General features: G+C 41.8%; 2 protein-coding genes and 1 non-coding gene across 6 annotated transcripts in view; 1 reads left to right on the top strand and 2 right to left on the bottom strand.

The window, feature by feature from the left end:
• Positions 1–821: 821 nt before the first annotated feature.
• ankrd33aa (ankyrin repeat domain 33Aa) lies at positions 822–8,083 on the bottom strand. The gene is made up of 5 exons (XM_050065171.1): positions 7,846–8,083; positions 5,886–6,203; positions 5,648–5,777; positions 5,423–5,563; positions 822–3,822 (listed from the first exon to the last, which is right to left on the bottom strand). The coding sequence occupies exons 2-5, from the start codon at positions 6,141–6,143 to the stop codon at positions 3,002–3,004; spliced, it is 1,350 nt and encodes a 449-aa protein (XP_049921128.1). The 5' UTR covers positions 6,144–6,203; positions 7,846–8,083; the 3' UTR covers positions 822–3,001.
• On the bottom strand, positions 4,865–4,936 carry trnae-uuc (transfer RNA glutamic acid (anticodon UUC)). Its single transcript has one exon. It is a non-coding gene; the product is annotated as a tRNA-Glu (tRNA).
• An 8,163-nt stretch (positions 8,084–16,246) lies between the features above and the next one.
• The window catches only part of arhgef25a (Rho guanine nucleotide exchange factor (GEF) 25a), a 54,090-nt gene continuing 51,432 nt past the window's right edge, over positions 16,247–18,904 (top strand). For 2 of the 4 annotated variants that reach the window (XM_050065554.1, XM_050065552.1), the window contains exons 1-2: positions 16,247–16,999; positions 18,128–18,266. In XM_050065554.1, coding sequence (XP_049921511.1) covers positions 16,904–16,999; positions 18,128–18,266 — 235 coding nt within the window. In that variant the 5' untranslated portion in view covers positions 16,247–16,903. The remainder of the gene's footprint in view (positions 17,000–18,127; positions 18,267–18,904) is intronic. The other 2 variants (XM_050065550.1, XM_050065549.1) reach the window with 2 other exon arrangements.

The raw sequence follows: 18,904 nt of genomic DNA, 5'->3' as shown, positions 1-18,904 counted from the left end.
GCTCAAAGTAACTTTATTGTGAGAGAGTTGCCACGGTGCCAGGCAAGAGGCTCATCCATCACATGCATGTCCGTTTCAGGAGTGTTACATTTCTATCGTGTAAATACAGGGAGTTGTGTAAGAGTGTATTTCTGTACATTACGAAATGTTTATTGGGGACTGTAACCAAACCGAAAACTCTATCAGGTGGTGTTGTGGTTCTTTCAGATCACTCTGTCAGATTGGGGACTGTCGTTTTAACATTGCTCAGTACTGACTTAAACTCCTTTTTCCCTCCTCAGCTGTTTGAACTGCAGAAGTTCTTTATCTATGAACCAAGCATGGTTTTAATAAAGAACAATTTTGACATTCAAGCCTCTTGTGCCCACTCCCCGTGTAACAGTCATCTAGAGCAGTGGTGCCCAATTGGTCCAGCAATGGGGTCCAGATTTCTCCTTAGTCATTAGTTCAATGTCTATACAGTTTAATATATTCTGTGTCATACTTGTGTTTGTCTCAAGCTAGTTTGCTGTCTCTGTTAAGCAGCTGTCTGTTATTCACTCACTCTACAGCAGAAAACGGCACTTCAAAATAAGATCTCTGTGCTGGAAATTCATTGTACTTAAAAATAAGGTGTGTTTTTTACAAAGTTGATATGTTTGCAAGTCACTTTTGGACCGCGACCCACCAGTTGGGAGAGTCTGATCTAGAGTGTTGCACTTTTAACCATACTAACACACAGTGTTGTGGTTCTTTCAGATCAACAAATCAGAGGCGAAGCGCGGTGAAGAAAAACAAACCGACTTGAAAAGGTCAGTAACTTTATTCCAAGCTTGCATACAAACACACATTTTCATCCGTCTCACACTTTATCAAGATGTAGAAGACCTGAGCTTCCTGTGTCTCTTGCTTCCACTTCAAAATAAATAACCCCAGAACGATGCTCTAGCATTTTGTAAGAACAGGTATCTAAAATAGATTATTTTTTAGATAACGCATTTAAATATATTTTGCTGTAATTAGAATAGATATTGCAGTGATAGCTTTCTGAGTTATTTCTTATGATTTTATCAAGTACCAAGTTGATCTATGTACAGAACGCCCCAATGCAAGCTGGACCCCAAAATACATTTCTTGCCTTGACAGGTGGTGAAAGGGATAGTTCAGATCTTTTGAAGTGGGATTGCATGAGGTAGTCAGTGTGTTACATACAGTAGATGTCAGCTGGCACACACCTCAGTTTGGAGAAGCAGGCAAGAGTACCGCTAAAGAGGCTAAGCAATGTACTGCTGTGGACGGGGTTGGCAGCAAAACGTATTTAAGCCACCTAAAATAATCCGGAACACTTTAAGTGTATTCTATATTTAGAATATTTTCACCACTTTACCTTGCCGCAGAAAGCCAATAACGGCCTCAGTTCCCTTTCCATGCTCTTGTCAAAGCCACCAAACTCCATTGGCAAAAACATTAATTTTAGCTCGCTTAAGAAGGGAGCTGCTGGGCTACTGCTGCCTCAATCAGCTAGTTAGTTACAGGTATTGTGTGGGTTTGGCATTTAAAATTGTTAGTTTGAATTCAGTGAAGTCACACAATTAGCTGATTGAGGCAGCGTTAGCCCATTAGCTCCTGTATTGCATGGTAAAATTACTGTTTTTCTCAATGGAGTCTGGCTTTACAGAGAGCGATATAAATGGAAATCACTGTCTGTAAAGTATAGTAATATTCTAAATACAGTGTACACAAGCGTACAAACTCATATGGATTTTTTGACCCCTCCACAGTACAGTACTCCTGCCTGCTTCCTCAAACTGGTGGTGTGCCAACAGACATCTACTATATGTAACATAAATAATTTCCCCTCGGGGATCAATAAAGTATTTCTGATTCTGATTCTGATATGTAACACACTGACTACGGATAAGTACTTCATACAACCCCACTTCAAAAGATCCAGACTTTCCCTTAAAAGTATAATGCCCAACATATAACAAAAAACTTCCTGAGCAACATTATGCACAAATAGTTTCTTTGCTGTGCAGAGGTAACAGTGAGCAGTTTTTCCCCATCATCAGACTAAATGAAAAAGTTCTTTTTTTCCTGGATCTAACATCATTCACATGCCACAGCCAAACAGTTTGGAGTTTTAAAATTCTGTCAAAAAACATAAAGGCATCCAGTATATGCTACATGTTGCATACAGAGAGGATTGGATAACCTTTGAAAATAATGGTGATCTCAATCAAAATTAAGATATTACATAACTACAATTTACTTCCTGTTTCTGAATTTTTGCCAACAGCATTACTCCTATTGCAGAGTGGAAAAAGGAACAAGAGTTTATGAATCTCAAAATAGTCGGGTGCCGACACATTCCCCCCATTGCTTGGTCCTACGAAAAGTAACCACTGTCTCTTTGAGCCTGTGTTGTAGAGGAGCAAAGCACATAGTCTGATGATGTGTTATCTTTTTCCTCCATTCAACATCACAGTCTTTTTCATTAACTATAACATACATTTATTTGCTGAAGGCCATTGCTCTTATGTACTGTATGTATAGTATTTGCTATTGCTTTAGTTACTTTGCAGTTGGATACCATGATGGCACGCTACTTGGACGTTATTCACAATACACAGATTGGTAAAATAAAGTTTTCAAAACAAAATTATGTCATCGACAGATGTCTGCAATCAGTGTAATTTTGCATCTCTGTGAGACTTAATCTACCACCAGGTAGACGCTGAAATGAGAAACAGCCATGCTAAGACATGTCAGCATATATCTCCAAAACCAAATAACATTTGGTTTACATAAATACTTTGTATCCAGCAAATTCAAGTCACTCCAGTTTTCTCATGTTCATCCCAAGCCAAAGTTCCAGTCCATCAGTGTTTAATTACCAGCTGCGCACTTCCAAACTGGTTTTGCAATTCCTTAGTAAAACTGTCCTCACTGTAATGGCATGCTGATCCCTCCTGCCTGACTTTATCACAGTGAAATTCTCTGAGAAAAAGAGAAGACTTCCTCATTTGTGGCTTCGTTTAGACCCCTTGTTTTTTTTCTCTTGCTCTTTTTCCTTTTCTTGATTCTTCTTCTCTTTCTTTCTCTCCTCCTTGGCCTCCTTGTACTTCCAGACAGGAGGCTCCAGGTAGCCCTTCTGCCTTTTCTTCTTTTTCTCCTTCTTTGGAGTGGGCTCCCCAGATTTTGTCACTTCAATCTTAGGAATACAGCCTGAGGGGAAGATGCTGTTCCTGTGTGCTATGCTGCGGGGAATGAAGCTTTTCATGCCACCTGATGGCATGCTGTCCCTGCGCTCTGAGTCCTGGCAGCAGGAGGTCAGAGACACAGAGGCGGCTGACACAGCAGTGGGAGAAGCTGAGGTGATGATTGGGCCTTTGCTGTGGGACACTGTGCTCTCCTCCAACTCTTTGCTGCCATGCTTTTCAAGCAGTTCAGAGACAGCCCATCGTCGCTTGCCAATTTCTGGGGGGCTGGTGGGACAGAGTGGATGGCAACCAGTGACTATCAGGGGGCTGTGGATGCTTGTGGTCATCCGCACCATATGGTCCATGACCCCATTGTCTTGAGGGTCTTGAGGGAAACTGAAAGTAATGCTGTCTTTTAAGCGCTGCCTTAGCTTCTGGCTGGCTGTTTTGGCGGCAGTGGCCTTTGCTACCAGTTGCTTCAGATCAGGCCACTCAGGAATGTAGCTTTCACAGAACTGCTCAGCGACACAATGAGCCTGCAGGCGGCGTATTCTGTTAAGAGTCTCAAACCCTCCTGTCCTGAGGACCCAATCCTTTAGCCCTCTCCCTTGGACCAAGTCCATTGCATTCATATCTGCACCTGTACACAAAAAGGGGAGGACACATCAGAATGAGGTGAAAATAAGGATACAAGTTCATAAAGATTGGATGCTGAGGGATGTGGGGAAATCAGCTGCTTCATCAGTAAAATCACCCCACCATGTGGTCGCTTTAGGAGCACAATTCATAGAGTATAGAGTCTATTTCAAAGACTATGGCAATCCACTTAATGAATAATCAGGGCTTTATAACAAATCCAAGAACACCAGACATATATTTTTATTCCACACTTGGCTCAAGTTTGCCTGCCAAGTCATTTGTCTCTGACTTGACTTTGAATAGAACGTTGTTGGAATTTGTTTTTCGTGCTATCCTAAATATGTCCCTGTACTGTTTATACAGGACTAATCCCCGCAGCCCAGAGAAAGACCAGATTAGTTCACAGGTCAGACGTCCAGACTTGTATATCCAACTTTTCTAAAAATGACATTTGTATATTACTAAACTGCATTCGTAATTATGTTGTGGTGCAGGATTGTGACACCAGCATCCTGGGCTCATATCCAGACTTCTGTCTATGGTTAGGTTTAGGCAGCAAGAGTGCTTTGGTAAAGGTTAGGGGAAGATCGTGATTTTGGTTAAATGTTTATAAAAAGGGTATAATAAAAACCTTATGCTGTAGTCACTACGAGTGGATGGTGATTTGCAAGTTGCCTGTTTTGGTGGCAACAGATGAAATACGTTGTCAGTAAACATTTTGCTGATGGATTTTTTTTAGATATACTTTTATTAATCCTTAAATTTTTCTCACTCTGTTGTCATATGCACACAGGCCCAAAATACACACATGTACAAACAGGCCTTAACATGCATTTGGGTAGATGTTGGGGTAGCTGCCTATGGACAGGCACCCTGGGCAGTTGGGGGTTTAATGTCTTCATCAAGGCACCAAACCCTCAACTGCTCAGGAGTCAACCTGGCATCTCTACAACTACCAGTCCACACTGTATATCTGGTCTAGGTGGGGACTTGAATCGATGGGGACAGTGACTCAGTCTATAGGGACTTGGACCAAAGAGAGATTCCCATACCGGGAGTTGAACCCGGGCCGTCTGGGTGAAAACCAGGAATCCTAACCGCTAGACCATATGGGACTGATATGATACCGACTGATACAGATTTTTAAGTTCCCACATTTCCTCAAGTGCTTTGGGGGACTGCCGAGCAGTTAATGTTTTTTGATAGTGTTTCATTATGTAACTCTGGAGAAAGAAAGTTGAGTCTCATTCCCGGTTGTCAGACTGAACCACCAACTCAAAGTGTCATATTTGATAACCTGGGAATTAGACTCAACAATCCACTATCTTTCTCCAGAGTTACATAATGCAGTGTTATCTAAAAAAAACATAATTTGCTGGGCATCCGCTGAAAAACACAGAGTTGCTGTTTCAAATTATTTGTATATAGTTGTAATTTCTAGGAGACAGGGTTGTTTTGTCTCAAGATTCTGGGCTGACTGCCTCTGGATAAATCTATTGTCCATGTATGCACACACACACACACACACACCAGATGTTCCTCCCATCTGAATTAAAAAATACTGCAAAGTTTATAGTAGGTCTTATGTACTGTAAACTTACCATGCATTAGCAGGGCGGACACACACTCTGCTCGGCCCTGCAGACCTGCCTTAATGAGGGCTGTGAAGCCACGGGGATCCCTGACCTCGGTGTCCACACCAGAGTAATAGTTTAGAATAAAGTTCAGAATGGTGATGAAACCTGGATTGGGAAAAAAAAACGTTAACATGACTTGACTTGAGACTAGATGTTATGTTTATGTGCTGTACAGGTCAACAGACATACCTGCCTGAGCAGCAATCATGAGGGCAGTGTTGCCATCATTGTCTTGGTGATTGATGTCTATAAGTGGACATGTGTGCAGCATGGTGACAATATCTACGTATCCCTTGACCACAGCCAGCATTAGTCCATTCTGAGGGGGAGGAAGGCAGAGATAAATTGACCTTCATGAAAGTGTTCATTGTAGAAATTTAGATTTCTCACTTTGTGTCAAACTCTTTCCATGTGTGATAAATCTCACCCGGCCGTTGATGTCCAGCTCCATAGCCTCGTCCTTAGTGACTCCTCGCTCCAGGATCCTGCGCATGGAGTTGGGGTCATTCCTACTACAGGCCTCATACAGTGTTTTAGCTGGGTCTTTACACTCTTCATCCCTGTCATAGTCAGGAAGCACTGAGTCTTCAGAAAGCAAACTCCCTGACTCAGAATCATCCAGGAGGCTATCCAAGTCCTCGGACGGGCCTTCGCCCAAGTCGGGGTCATAATTTGCAGTGGCCATTGGACCCCCTTCTGCCTGGGTTCACACCTGGGTGTCAGGTCTTCTGCGCATCACACACATCTTGAATAAGAAACATTAATGTTATTGTGGATACAAAATGAACACAGTGTCTTGATTTGTTTTCCTCCATCCATGAGACAGCCATGCACTTCCTCTGGTATCAGGCTGAGTTTCTAAAAGGAGGTGTAGTGAAGGGCATTACCTAACTCCATCAAACTTGTATGCCCATCAAACAGCTTATTTTTAGTGAGCAATGGCTTGTTTGGGTGCTACAGTGATGGAAAAATATCACTAATGGCCACAGGCTGTTGATTTGAGCATTTAAAATTCAACAGTGAGAATCTGACCTGACATATCTCATGATCCAAAGCAGCTTCTGTCAAAAAACACTACGCTTATCCTGATGTGAAAGGTGTCAGTGATTGGGAAAATATTGGTGTGCACCTGCATTTTGCTCAGTGCCATGCAGGGTAGGATGGTGTATGATTTCTTCTCCTCAAAATCAGCCTCTTACACTAGTTCAACTATGACTGTGAAACTAACAACAAAAGACTGGCAGCCTTTGAAGTTAGCGTGTTAAATAGATCTGATGACCTGTACGGGCCTTGTGTAAAAGGCACGATGCCTAAAGAGGATGACAAGCTTTCAGCTCACCTCCGCCCTCTTGTTAGAGTGACTGATCCGCAAGTCTGATTTACAAGATGGGTAAGCTGACTGTACAACATGCTTTTTGCTGACGTTTGTTAACTAGCTCAGCCCGTTATAGAACAGAAGAAGAGAGGGAGTAGGTATGAATGTAAGATGGGTGTATATTTACAGATTACAGGTGCAGTAAATGGTCAAGAAACACTGAAAATCGTCAGATGCTCAGTCTGTGAAAGTCCTGTGAATGATGGCATAGTAGGAGGAGTGTACTGGGTTGAGAAAGGCCTCATGGTGCTGCAAGCAATTGGAGGCTAGGCTAGTAACAGCATCTGTAATGGTGTCTTAACTGTGTCACACTGCTCTGCAATACAAGTGCACTCACAGGTATCCAGTTGGTTTCTGGCATAAATCATTAAACCATGCAAATACAAATTTGTATGAAGTATTTTAAAACCAATGATGACACTGTTTCTCTCGGCTCAGGCTTAGAATGGGATAGACTTAGTCATTCGTAATGTTTTGAAGGAGCTGCAGATGAGTGTGAGACAGAGCTTGATTGCTCTGCCAGTGAGGGATTGAGGGTTTCAGTCATCAAGCTGCCTTGGCCCTGCGTAGCTCCCTACACCACATCCACACTAGGCACACATTCGCACAGATTGCTCAGAAGCAGCTTTGCACCTGCTGACAATTTATTAGAGTAATGGCATCTTTTGGATAAGCGCTCGTTAAATGCCAGATAGGACTGCTCAACCCCTTTAATCCCACAAACATATGTTCCTATTTCAGCATTGTGTCATGTAGAAGAATGAAGATTACTATCACACAAACTTTTCCCTCTCTCTCTTCCTCCGTCTGCACAAACATAGAAAGCTCCTATTTTAACTCTGCCATTGTGGCCTGCACTTCCTGCTGACCAGCACCTTGCAATCTGATCAAGCTTCTTCCTCGAAATCCTAAATATGAGCTGTGGAGTTAAAGTGTAAAGAATATGCAACAATTTGTGTCAAAGCAAAGTGAAAAATAAATCTTAGGAGAAATGGTAATGGTAAAGTCTCACCCTAAAACAATCCAGCCATGGGTTAGTCCTCTTCTTTTTTTACTTGTTCTCAGTAGTTAAACCATCCTCATATCTTGGACCTCCCGTATTCCTGTTGGCTCTTGGTAGAAACTGGTTAAGTTAAAGTTTCCCAAACTGACACTAGCTGAATGCCTTCCCCCTCCCTCCATCTCTCCTACCAGCCAGTTAGGTTGCTTCATCAGCTGGCAATCCGTCCTGGTCCCAACATAGACTCTGCTGTCCTAAGTCAGGCAACATGCTCTCTCCCTCTCATCCTGATTATAGAAGATTTAAGGATTAAGAGAAAGAAACAGACAGCAGCCAACCTTGCTCCGCTTACAGTCTGTGGAGTTAGTCTGCTCTCTCTTTCTTCTCTCCCTCACTTGTCTCCACAGTTCTCTCAGAATCTGTCCGTCCACAGCTCTCTGCTGCCAATCTGTTGTGTCAGAGCAAACCTCCCTGTCCAAATAAGTGCTGCCTGTGACTGAATCATGGAGGCTATGGCTCCCAAATCGGCTGTGCTGCTGAGGACCCCCCGCCTGAATAATTTCAGCATGTCTGCGTGATGGGAGACAGCGTCTTGGGTCTGTTTTCCCATGGAAATCCATTTGCTGGGACAACAAACTAACCCTGCTGTTACTTAAGCCAGGGGGCCTTGCTAGTAATTATTCCCATGGACGACTCACACAGAGACACGCATAGACACACATGGACATTCTGTGATGCGTTCCTGCAAATGCTCAAGTACAAGACACTATGCACACACAAACACAACTCATTTTACACCCACACAGATGCCGAAAAAGATGCTGCTCTAACATGATATTTTGCGAGTACCCACATTTTCATCTAGCCTATAGTTAATGTAATTGTCTCCTTAACCTGGTTACTCTGTAATCTTATATTCCAATTACAGAAACTAGGTTAAAATGCTTGAATTAACTTTTTCCTAGTTTCATGTTGCTCAGCAAACAAGTCCTCTGCTTGAACTGTTACCATAACTGTTTTGTTTTGATGGCCGACACCTATGTGGACAGAAAAATCGTGTCAACAGGTTTATTGATAGCATCACAGCGTCAATCACATGGTATGAAAGGTGTGTGTGAATAGATTAACCCGGATAGTGAGCTGGAGTAGGGCCAATCTGTGACTTTGTGCATGTGAATACGCAGTAGCCTGTTCAGCTCCTCTCTGTTAGAGGGATGTGCACACTGCCCCCTTCTGTTCAAACTGGGTAATGCAGTTTTGGGACATGAACCTTGTTTATGTGACTCAACAAGATATTCAGAGGCTAAAATAGCCATAGAATTAATTAATCCTCATTGTAGGTTACAGCTGCTGTTTACACAACCTCCAAATATATCCACAAACTTATCACAAGGTGCATCTCGTTCGCTTTGAACTCACATGTCTCCACTTTGCACTTTGAGTGGAACACACCATTAACAAGTAATTATCAAATGCTTTGCCCCAGCACTATTAACGAGCAAAATGACTTCGGTATCAGATTTCCATCACCGTAGAGCCCCGTCTTGACTGAGAAAAGCCACTGTGACAAATTGGACACTCATTCAAAAGCATTTTGATCCTGAGAATTATAGCTGCTGATCTGCTCTGAAGAGTTAACCAACAGAGAACTGTTGTTGATACCAGCCAGCTGAAGGGTACACACCTCCAGTAACATAATTTCACTAAATCCCATCATATGCCCGAGCCAGTTTTTCATCAGGGGTTGCCTCTTCAGCTGTAAACCACCAGATCAGACCTGTAGCATCACACTAACCTGATTAATTACTCCAAAGGTACTATGTTTAGACACAAGAGCTTGAGGTGGGGGGGTCTTGACTCCGTACTGATATGAAACACAGGAAGAGGAAGAAAGGGTATGCTTAGGGGGGAAGATTTATAGTTTGTGAAAGGCCAAAACAGAAATGAAGTTGATAGGAAGACATGTAGAGGAAAGGGAAGTCTGTTTGGCACAAAAGGGTGGGGTAGTGGTGAGTGTGTTTTCCTTAATCCTGTTAGATATTCAAGAATGAGCTAACAGCTTTGCCAGACGAGGGCAGCACAGCTCACTTCAGCAGCAGCAGCAGTTTGTGTTTGTCTTAGAGGAAAATCCAGCAGGTTTTTACAGATGATTCTTAATCGGATGTACGAGTTAAAGAACATTTTGTTCTGATTCCCACCTCCTGATAGTACTCACACTTTCCTTTTACGGTCAGAGTTATTTCCCTCCTATTCTGCAAATTCCTCACAGAGTCATTCACTCATCAGTGGAAAAGGCAGCCCAACCTCTCCCCAGACACTCGAGTACCCAGCAGAGGTCAGTGGTAGAGCAAAAGAACTGGGAAAGAGGCTTGGGAAGCAACGAACTAAGTTTAGCCAGCTTAGTGACTGATAGACAGCCATGTGCTCAGCTAATATTAGACTGTTGGCAGTCTCTCCAGGAGCGGTCTTACCAGCACTTTGCTCAGATTCTATGAGCATCTGCTACATTATTTCCAGCTATGTGGTTAAAAGACAGAAACCCCCTGCACTACTTGTTTTAAAGCGTCTAAAAGCCTGCAGGGATCAGGTGAATGAAAGGAAGCAGGGAGGAAACAAAGCTCAACTTGTTCGTGTAAGGCAAGGAGGAGATTCTGGGGGATTTGGCAGAAATGATTGCAATGGGAAGTTAAAGTTTGTGGTGTTTGTGCTTTCAGACTTAAGGGTGGATGAATAAGGTACAAGTAACAAATGAGTCGGCGACTGTAGGCTGGGTTAGGGTCAGGTTAGGTCAACCATGAAGTATGAAAATGCGCACCACAGCTCACTCAATATATTTTTTCACTCTTTGTGCTTTGTAGTAAGTGCATTTACATAAAATTCATATTGTTTTTTTTTTTCACAATGATGAAGAATGTAGGTCATGCAGACACTAAATGGAGCGGACTGATACTGCAAGATGATAAGGCATAATCAGCAATTACTGAAAATAATTATTTTCACAGCTCAACAAAGAAATACAAATCCTACTCGAATTGAGGTTTTTTAAAAATGTTCTTGTAGATGTATTCACATGAAATATTCAGAGCAAAGCAATGCAGTACAATATTATTTTAATGGGCTTTTTATTACATAGTGAAAGTAGAGGGATGCAACAAAAGTCCCTGTCCTCATTTGAACTGTGCACAACTGGCCTGTGGGCTTCACTTGTAGCCGTCCTGGTCTAGAGAAAGTGATTCTGATATGTCCACACACAATCTTGACCTTGTACTAATGGCCGGTGTGAGTGATGTGGAAACTTTGTATGACCACAAAGTGGTTGCTGAGAGCAATCGTTGCGTCTTCCAACTCAAAGCTTTGTGTTTCCTCATGCTCTCACGTCTTCACCTCTGCCAGTAATTTCTCTGAGGACTTCACTGCTGTTGGTGACTAATTGTACTCAGCCCTGATAAAGATGAAAGGCAGCCCACTTGTCATGTAAAGACATTTCTCCCTAATAGTTAGGATGAAAAGCATCTTCACACTCTTCACCCTTCCCTCCCTGCATACGCCCAGTTCCTCTGAGCTTTCAGTCAAACAGAGACATGCCAAACACACACAGAAGAAATAACCTCCAAGAAAGAGGAGATAATTTACAATTAACACACCTGAAGCACTGAAGCCACACACCTGTTTTAAATGATGTCAAACTTTATGAGTATCTTTCTTTAAAGGGCTGCGGGACATGCAAAAAAAGTTGTGATTATTTTGACAGATGTTGCAATTGCGATGCGTTGCTATTTTAGAGGTAATGGTAATTTTTGCATTTAATTTTCACTGAAAAATAAATAAATAAAGTGACAACAATGAAATTTTTGCTGGAGTTTGTACCAAACAAGCATGATCCCTTATGTCTGGAGTTTGATTTGTAGGCTGGTGGTGCATCTCTGTAAAAAAAACAAAACACTTGATTAATACTAATATGTTGTGACACATTTTACCTTAGTGGAAAAATTGCAACTCCTGCAATTTGAGAGTTGCACTTGGCTGTATTGCGATGTTGATAATATTTCCATTATTTGTGCAGCCCTATTTATTAATGTTCAACAAAAATACCCAACAAACTCAACACAACAATACATCAATATGATGAAAAGTCTAAGACAAACAAATAAACAAAAACACAGGGTGCAAAACTGCCATAAATAACATAACAGAACATCAGAGGGCTTCAGTAATGGAGCAGGTTGTTAAGAGTCCAAAATATGAATCCAGAAATGTTCCCTTTGGCAGAATCTTCTTTTGAATACATATTTCATCTTTAATTTTAAATACTTCAAACCCATCAGGCAGAAACACAAAGAGAACATTCATTAAAGTGACATGTCACTGGATAATTGTCAGTTTGTATCTGCTGCTGTCTCCACTGTGTTGTTGTTAAAGGCTTCTTGACGTTTGGCCAATATACACATTACACTGAGAGCACATGGAAATAAAAACTTATCTTATAATCTAAATAAGAAGGCACATGTTTGTGGCTTTGTGTTTAAAATTAAAGATTAAATAAGGAAAAACAAATACAAACATTAAGGACATGAGACACAGCAGAATGACCTGAAAAAACATGGGATGCAAAACTGTCATAAATAACGTAATTATCCGCTGTCAACAAAGGAGGCTGCAACAGGACAAAAATAGAAAGAAGTATTCCCTTTGGCAGAGTTTTCAAATCCATATTTCATCTTTAATTTTAAATACCACAAAATTATAAACATATACCATCATATTTCCCATTAAAAGGTGACAAAAAATTGTCATCTGGGTTTGAGATGTGATTTACTTGTAAAAATGCTCTTAAGACAATATGTTTTTTGGCAAAATTGCAAGAACAAACAACAAGACAGTAGTGGAGACATCAGCAAGAAACAAAGATGAGAATTAAGCAGTACCAAAAAATTTTTTTTTTTTCTGGATTCATATTTTGGACTCTTAACAACCTGCTCCATTACTGAAGCCCTCTGATGTTCTGTAGCAGCCTCCTTTGTTGACAATGGATCATTATGTTATTTACAACAGCTTTGCACCCTGTTTTTCTCAGGTCATTTTGCTGTGTCTCATGTCCTTAGATGTGTTTGTTTTCCCTTAGATTGTAGTGTTTTGTTGTGTCTCTCTTGATGTTTTGCCAGTTTAAAAGATGAAATGAAGGAATGAAAGAAGATCATACGTAACAGGTGTGTTGTTTTCTAATTGCTTCAGGTGTGTTAATTGAAAACTGATGACTCCTCCTCTCCCTGGGGGAGGTTATTTCTTCTCTGTGTGCTGGACATGTCTGTTTGACTGACAGCTCAGAGGAACTGGGTATATGCAGTGAAGGGAAGTGTGTAGATGCTTTTCAGCCAAGGTATTAGGGAGAGACGTTTTACGTGACTTGTGGGCTAGCTTTCACCTTTCACATCTTTTAATTTATTTTTGGCAGTATACCCTCGGAAATGTGACTGATAAATAATGGGAAATAACATAATAAAATGAAGAAAAAGACATAACTAATGATATCAAGAAATAAATGAAGACACAGACAGGGAAACCTTTTTGCTGGGCAGGTTTTCAGATTTTGTAGAGACTCTCATGGTGGAAGTTCACTCACCCTTAGCCTAGACTGTGTATGACCAAAACAGGACAGCATGAGGATCTCAGGCTGCACTTGGGCTCAGTGGAAGTTAAAAACTCCGCAACATAGGTTGTCCATAAACAGCAACATTTTGGACCGTCTGCAATCTGGAAATAGTCGGCTGCCCCAGACGGTTGTACAAGGATTTATAGAATTTATAGGCGAAGCATGGATAATAGTTTCCCTGTTATTAAAAGACAAATACTTTCTGAGGGTGTGCTGATTTGCTGCAAACACACCTGTTTAATAAGGCTTTGTAGGTTTCTCCAGGCTTTAAACTGACCATAAATCCCTTGACAAGAGGCATTTATGGTCAGTGTCTGTGCAAACTTTTAATTTTTATCAAAAATTACAACCTTACAGCTTTCATGAATTATACTTAAATCTTGAGGAATTCTAGTATAATCGCAGCCATAAGTCATCATAACTCACAGTGTGAGTAAAAGAGACTTCAAAAAGATGAGCTGTAAGGAACATGACTAACTGCTGTTTTTCTGGGGAGATAGAAGATACCTTTAGTACTGAAATATCTCAACAACCACTGGATGGATTGGTATGAAATGTAGTTCAAGCATAGAGGATAAATCCCACCACCTCAAAGTTGACATTTGTGGTTTTGAATGAAATATTGGGGAAGGATGAATTTTAATGTCTTTGGTTATCCCTTGACCTTTTACCTAATGTCAACATCATGTCATCATGGGCTGGAGCTTATCCCAGCTAACCTGCATGTCTTTGGACTGTGGGAGGAAGCCGGAGTACCCAGAGAAAACCCACGCTGACACGTGGAGAACATGCAAACTCCGCACAAATGGGCTCCCTCCTGGGTTCGAACCAGGAACCCTCTTGCTTTGAGGTGACATATACTAACATATCACTTTAAAGACAGCATGTTAGCGTTTAGCTCAAAGCACCATTAATCCTAACACCAACCCTGCCTTAGCGTGGCTGTAGATTGTTTGGGCCCCGACACAGCAACTCGACGGCATGATGGCACCAGTCTATCCTTTTGGCAAATTCAGCATGTTGAATCTATTGGTGAATGAAATCACTCTGATTAGCAATTCTGCTCAGTGCACGAGAAGAGAGATGGAAGTGAGGAAAGTAAACAAACCACTAAAGTTGAAACAAACTTGCTATATTAGGCAAGACTATATTTTTAGCTATTGAGCTCTTAAACAAACGGTTCATAACTGCTTGTGTTATCGTTCACTGGCGCACAGTAAATATAATTTATTCTATTAACATTGGTTGTGTTGTTAATGTGCTAACTGGCTATCTGGCATCTCGAATCCGTCTTCTGGTTTCCCTTTTTGAATGACCAATACAGTTTACCCCTGCCTGTTGGTATGGAGAGTTAATTCCTCTCACGCAGGCGCAGAGCATAGATGATAGTTGGCCATTGGCTGTAAACTCTGCGGTGGGTTCAGACACAGGCAACGTAAAGCAACACAACAGTCAGCCTTTGTCGCCACTAGTCCTTTGATGTCAGTTTTGTGTGTTTGGGCGTTTTAGTTTGCAGTCAGATAGGCTAGTCAAAACAGTACGTCCCATGTATTTTCCTAATCATTTTCATTACCCTTGATGGAAAATGTCCTGAGGTGGAGGAAAGATGTGGAGAACTTATAAGGAAAAAAAGTTAAAAGAAGCCAACTGCACTTACACTGGGCTATGTAATTATGCAATGGCAGATGTTATTGACGTGGGTCACTGTTGCTGCTGCAAGAATTGCATAAAAGATGGTCCAGTGAACCTTATGCTAAAAGAGAAAAGAAAGGAGGCATTGAAGCAAGTTTCTTAAGCATTTAAAGAATTTGATCAGCTCTTATCATGGCTGCCATCGGGTCATTTTACTCAGTGAGGAACCTCTCTAAGCAAAAAGGTTTATTCAACTGCAGCTTTCGTCCTGTTCACCTCTTCTTTGTCTCCTTTTTGCTACTGAATTGTCGATATTAATAATACATACCATGTATATCAGTAACATAAATTGTGAAGTTACATATTCCCATTGGTCTCATATTTGTGAATTTATTCACACAATTACTGTGCCAAGTGATAAAATAAGTCAAAATGTGAAACTATTAGTGAAGGAAGTGTGATTTACGAGTTTCTCTTGGAGGAACACTATTAAATGCTGCAGTGAAACTTTTAGATAATTTTAATGGTCATAGAAATTGAAAGTAGGATAGCATGATCATTAACAATAAAGTAATCTGTTAATATTACTACAGATGAATTCTCAATAACAGATGATCCAGCAGTCTTGTTGCCCAAATGTTGACTTTGGCTGTAAAACATGAATGGAGTTTAATAATGGAGGGTGTGTGTGTGTTTCCATTATACAGGCTTTTGCTCATGGCCTGCGGGATCAGTCTATCAGTAAACAATGTTGGAAGCCTTTACACTTCTTCTTTGGCAAATAATCTTTCAAGGTGCCACAAACAGACACTACTGGTTTGACTAATCAGTACCTCACAAGTTAAAAAAGCTGTGTAAGATGTGCGTGAGTGCAATCGGTGACAGTCTCTTAAATAGTTGCGCTTCATGGGCTGTGTATTCATACCTTATTTGGGGCTGCCCCGCTGCTCAAGAGTTCACACAATCCATGTGTCACTGCCTGAGACTTGGGCAAAGATGAGGAGAGAGCGTAGGGTGCCAGGATAGTTCAAAGAAACACCAAAAGACAGAGATATAGGAAAGATTGAGAATGTCAGATTGGGAATAAATCCAGGTAATGAAGACAAGGAGGAGGAAATAAAGGAAGAAAAGGAAAGATGGAAGGAGGAGAGATTTTGGAAAGGGGGGTGGTGATCCTCTATAGCCAATGAAGAACAAGAAAGAGGGATTCAAGGGAGGGTGATGTGCTCAGCTCTTGAAGTCACGGCTCACCGTTTCAGCGTTCAGACAAGACAGGAGAAGACCAGTCTCACAGAGAAATACTTCCACACTGTCTGGACTCCTCATTTAGAGGGATGACAGAAGAAGAGGACGGCTGACTCTGCTCAAGAAGGCCCAAGAAAATCTTCTGAGTTTCCAGGGGAAGGTTATATTGAGAGCACAAGGTGGATATATTCACTGGACTAATCAAGAATTAGAGACACCTCCATCTAGCTCACCTGTGTCTGAATAAAGGGAGGTGAGAGAGGGACAAGGAGGGACGAGCTCTTAGGCTCCTGTCCAGACAGAAACATGCCCCCCTCTTCCAGGATCAATTATTCATATGCATGAGGTTTCCTGTGTGTCAGGCTAGCGCAAGGAGGGCTGCGGTGGCTCGGCTCCAAACTGTGGCACAGTGCGCCGCGAGACAAGAGCTGAAGGAGCAGAAAACAGGGGGACAAGAGAGAAAAGGGACCCAAAGAGAAAGAGAGAGTCACAACAGCAGGGGAAAGTAATTTAAGGAGCGTGTTTGTTTGCCACTTGGAAAGAATGAAGGCTCTACAGAAGAATCAGGGACGCACTGACCAGATGTTGGGAGCCATGGCTGACGTGCTTACTTCCGTGGCCATGCCCAATCAACAGTGGGTGAGTTGCAGATCTGTTTTTGTATTGTAACTGGCTGTTTGTATAAAAAGCATAATGCCACAAATTCAAAAAGGAGGTACATATGGAGGTATTTTTAAGGGCTTGCGGAGCATGAGGCTCAGCTTGTGTTTGGCCCATACCGTTACATTCCAAGTTTATTTGTGGCATCTCTATAACTTGGTCAACCTAAAATGGTAAAGCCGGACAAGAGGAGAGACGGGAGAGAGAGAAATGGAAGAATTGCTAGTCTCTGTTCAGTGCTTGGGAGGAATCTTGGATGTTTCAGAGGAACAGGAAGCAGAGTGGTGGTGATTAAACCTTCTGACCATAAACAAACCCATGCAGGTCTAACGCTCCACTGCAATCCAGCAAATTCATTTACTTTCTTTCTTTCCTTGATCTGCCATTAAAACAGAAAATGTCTGCATTAGAGGCAATCTGCTTTCCTGAAGTAATGCGTTTTATTGTGGGTTGGAGGAAACCAAGGCAGCCACATTCATTTTCATTCTTTAATATAAACATAATTACTACTATTATGCTCTTCAAATGCAGATCTACAAAACCAATATGGAGTCTGACGTAATTTCCTACACAAATTGGATTCGATGAACTTGACTGAACTGCAGAGTTAAAGGTTGGACACAACAACTACAGGGTAGATTCAAACACACAGAGGTCAGAGGTGTACCAAAAGATCCAAATTGTTTTCTCTTTGAAACTCTGCTTTCTCTTTGAAAAATGTTTATTTTGATAAATCATTTCCTCCCTGGCAGAGAGAGGTAAAAAACATAACAGTGATTAGAATCTTCCTCCATCCCTGCAGAGGACTGATAACTGCCTCTGTTAACCTCTGGTGCTGCTGGGTTTTAAATAGATTGAAAGTGCTGTCTGAGAGGCAGTTCTTATCCAAGCTCTGTGGCAAAAAGTTGGACCTCAACGATTTCTATTGCATTCTTGCTCGGTGCGTAATGGAGAAAAGGATGAAAAAGATGCAGGGAATAGTGGAAAAACACAGCCACTGGTATAATGTTTTGTGGTTATGTGACCATAAGCACTCTGTACAATCTTACCATCACTTCCTCCTTGAGAGCAGGACTCCGCCGCTGACAAAGGCATCTCTGTGTGCAGCTCTCAGAAGGGGGTGAGGCGGACCTCCCATCAAGCGAGGAGGAAAAGGGGCCTGTGCAGGGCCAGTGGGAGCCGGAGGGGCTGGACTGGGAGCAGCAGGCCACTACGACAGAAATCCCAGAGCGGAGAGAAAGAACAGGTAAGACCTGAAAGGGCTGCACTGAACCACTTTGTGACCACATACCCACAATGCTAGTCCAAACATTGTCCCTCACCAAACCAGTCAGAGCTTAGAGACCCACCGAAACACAAACTTCCAGACTCAGCTTTGATTCTTTGTGTGAAAGGTCTCAGATTTCTGCGTGGTGACGTCTTAAACAGCCTGCTCAGCCACTCAATCACTTGCCTTGCTGCAGTCTGGTTCGATAAATATGCAGTAATGATTTCTTGATTCATACAATCTTGGATCTATAAATGTGTACATGCCACGTGAGCTATCGCCCAGGCCTTCAGTTTCAGCTCAGTCTGCTCTTGCATGTTAGCCATATGTGAATTCAGGATAAAAACAGGCCCATCTGCCATATCTGATGGTGGTCATTAGGCAGTAATAACTTCAGGGAAAGTATCAGATTGGAGTCACCTGAGTGTTGGTAGTTTTCTCTTATTAAACTCCACCCTCTGTATCCTCTATTAGCACTGATAGCAGTAAATTGCTTCGCTGTAATGTACCATATATAAGTACGTTCGAGAGAGAAAGAGCTCTTGTGTGTATACACATGCAACACTTTCCAGATGGGGCAAGAAAACATGTTCAGCTGAACTCCCTTCCCCTTCTGC

The sequence above is a fragment of the Epinephelus moara genome, chromosome 16 (genome assembly GCF_006386435.1).
Source record: "Epinephelus moara isolate mb chromosome 16, YSFRI_EMoa_1.0, whole genome shotgun sequence".
NCBI classification, from domain to species: Eukaryota; Metazoa; Chordata; class Actinopteri; order Perciformes; family Serranidae; genus Epinephelus; species Epinephelus moara.
This window is presented reverse-complemented; position numbering and strand designations above follow the sequence as displayed.